Source organism: Octopus bimaculoides, chromosome 22 (assembly GCF_001194135.2).
Source record: "Octopus bimaculoides isolate UCB-OBI-ISO-001 chromosome 22, ASM119413v2, whole genome shotgun sequence".
Classification (NCBI taxonomy): domain Eukaryota; kingdom Metazoa; phylum Mollusca; class Cephalopoda; order Octopoda; family Octopodidae; genus Octopus; species Octopus bimaculoides.
In genome coordinates this window covers 25,565,376-25,567,555 of record NC_069002.1, presented here as the reverse complement: position 1 = coordinate 25,567,555, position 2,180 = coordinate 25,565,376, and the positions used below count along the sequence as shown (strand labels likewise).

At 33.0% G+C, this 2,180-nt stretch overlaps 1 protein-coding gene across 1 annotated transcript; it reads left to right on the top strand.

The window, feature by feature from the left end:
• The first annotated feature begins 422 nt into the window (after nucleotides 1-422).
• LOC106872981 (uncharacterized) lies at nucleotides 423-1,124 on the top strand. The gene has a single exon (XM_014920171.1). The coding sequence runs from the start codon at nucleotides 423-425 to the stop codon at nucleotides 1,122-1,124; it is 702 nt and encodes a 233-aa protein (XP_014775657.1).
• Nucleotides 1,125-2,180: the final 1,056 nt, after the last annotated feature.

Below are 2,180 nucleotides of genomic sequence, written 5' to 3'. Positions count from 1 at the left end.
CTTCTGTTCATATTAGAAACGTAGCAGCAGCGGAGCTTAAGCTTTGTTCTTTCATTGTAGAACATAACTTATGGATCATTTACCTGGACTAATTCAGAATGCATGTCCTGATTCCAAAATAGCTAAACATATTAAAAGTGCAAGAATCAAAACTACTCAAATATATAAAAAATGCTTTAGGCCCTTATTACTTTGAAAACCTCATTAAACTGTTCAAAGAATGCAAGTTTTCATTAATTTTTGATGAAATTACTGATGTAAGTACAAAAAACCCCCCAGCTTATTATTGATAGTTATTTAATTGTTTTGGAAGCCAAGGGTTGCTCTGCTAATGGAATTTCTTCCTCTATTGAAAGATTCTTCACCTTACATTGATATTCCTTTTGAAAATAGGATTTGCCAGTGACAATGCTAGTGTAATGATGGGACAGAAGGGAGGTGTGCGGGCATTACTGAAGAATAAAGTTCCCTCTCCCTTTATTCAGGGTTTTGTCTGTCACTCTATGCATATCTGTGCATCAAAGGCATGTCCAGAATTACCTTCATATTTAGAACTTGCTAGAAGCATATATTCATTCCTCTCAAATAGCCCAAAGAGACTGCAGGAATATGAAGAATTTCAGGCATTTACTCAAACAAATCCTCATCAATTATTACATGTAAGTTGTACAAGATGGTTATCTTTAAAACAAGTTGTCAAAAGAATACTAGAACTGTGGCCTGCTCTGGTGTTATTCTTTACTACTGCTGCTATTGAAGATAACAACAGTGCAGCTTCAAATGTGCTGAATCCATTAACAAATCCAACCACAGAGATCTATTATGTATTTTTAGCATATATTTTGCCAGATATTATTAAGTTAAACTTATATTTCCAATCAGTAAGCTATAGAATGCACAAACTGCACAAATCTATTGCATGCACTGTTAAGGGAATACTTGGCAATTTTATTAAAAAAGAAATTGCGAAAAATAAAGAGCTACTTGAAATTAACATCAATGATCCATCAGTGTATCTTCCGATAACTGAAATTTACAGAGGAGCAAAAGTTGAAAGCATCTACATAAAGAAAGCTTCATCTATTAATTCAACTGAATCGAAAAATTTCATATGGAAACATTAAATTTTTATGTGTATCTTGGGAAGGAACTTTTTCAGCGCTTCTTTGCACATGATCTCTTCCGTAATCCGAAGCTTCTAGAAGCACTAGACCCAATGGTCCAAGTTCAATTGTTCCTCTGGCATGCAAATTACAAAATATGATTCAGGAGAATCAGGTTGAAGCTCTTAATAAAGAATGGAGAAAACTTAAACTTCAAGAAAACTATGACATAACTGAAGCTACCAAACCAGAAGATTATTGATATAAAATTTCTAAGGAAAAATGTGGAGATGAAGCTCCTTATCCGGTCCTATCATGGTGTATATTTCAGCTCTTATCATTATTACATCCTTCAGTTGCAGCCGAGAGAATATTTTCAGTCCAAAATAACATTAAAGTCAAGAATAGGTCTAAACTGCAAGCCCAAACAATCAATGCTCTGCTACATTCAAAAAGTCTTCTTCATGGTGTAAACTGCTCACCTTATACACCTGATGCGGAGCTTTTTGCTAAATTAAAAGAAAGACAAGGACATTGGTACAGAGAGGAACCTCACCCTATTGACGATACAACTTTCTTATTATAAAGTAAGTACATTAGATAGTGTAGGTCACTTTAAAATAAAGCTCTGTATGTTATAAATAATATATATTATGCAATTCAGTTGATTTATAGGCGAAATATTACAAATTAAAATTTTGGTACTTTTTGAGCAAAATATGGTACTTTGATTTTGCTAAATCTGGTACGTTCATCAAAATACGTGTGGCAAGTCTGATGATGGGGTGTGCAAGTCTAGTGTGAGTGGAAGTGATTCAGAAAACGATTATAATAATAATTTTTTTAATTACAAATGATCTTCACATTCTTTTTACTTTACCATTTATTAACGAGTGTTATGAATTTTCTAGGTAAAATATTTATCTGGGAACGAAGTACGATTTATGACATTGCTACTATGGGAAATTATCGCTCTGCTTTACGAGTTTTCGCTTTAAGAGTGGCCTCCAGGAACAAATTAACTCGTATATAGAGGCATTACTGTTTTATATATATATATATATATATATGTATATA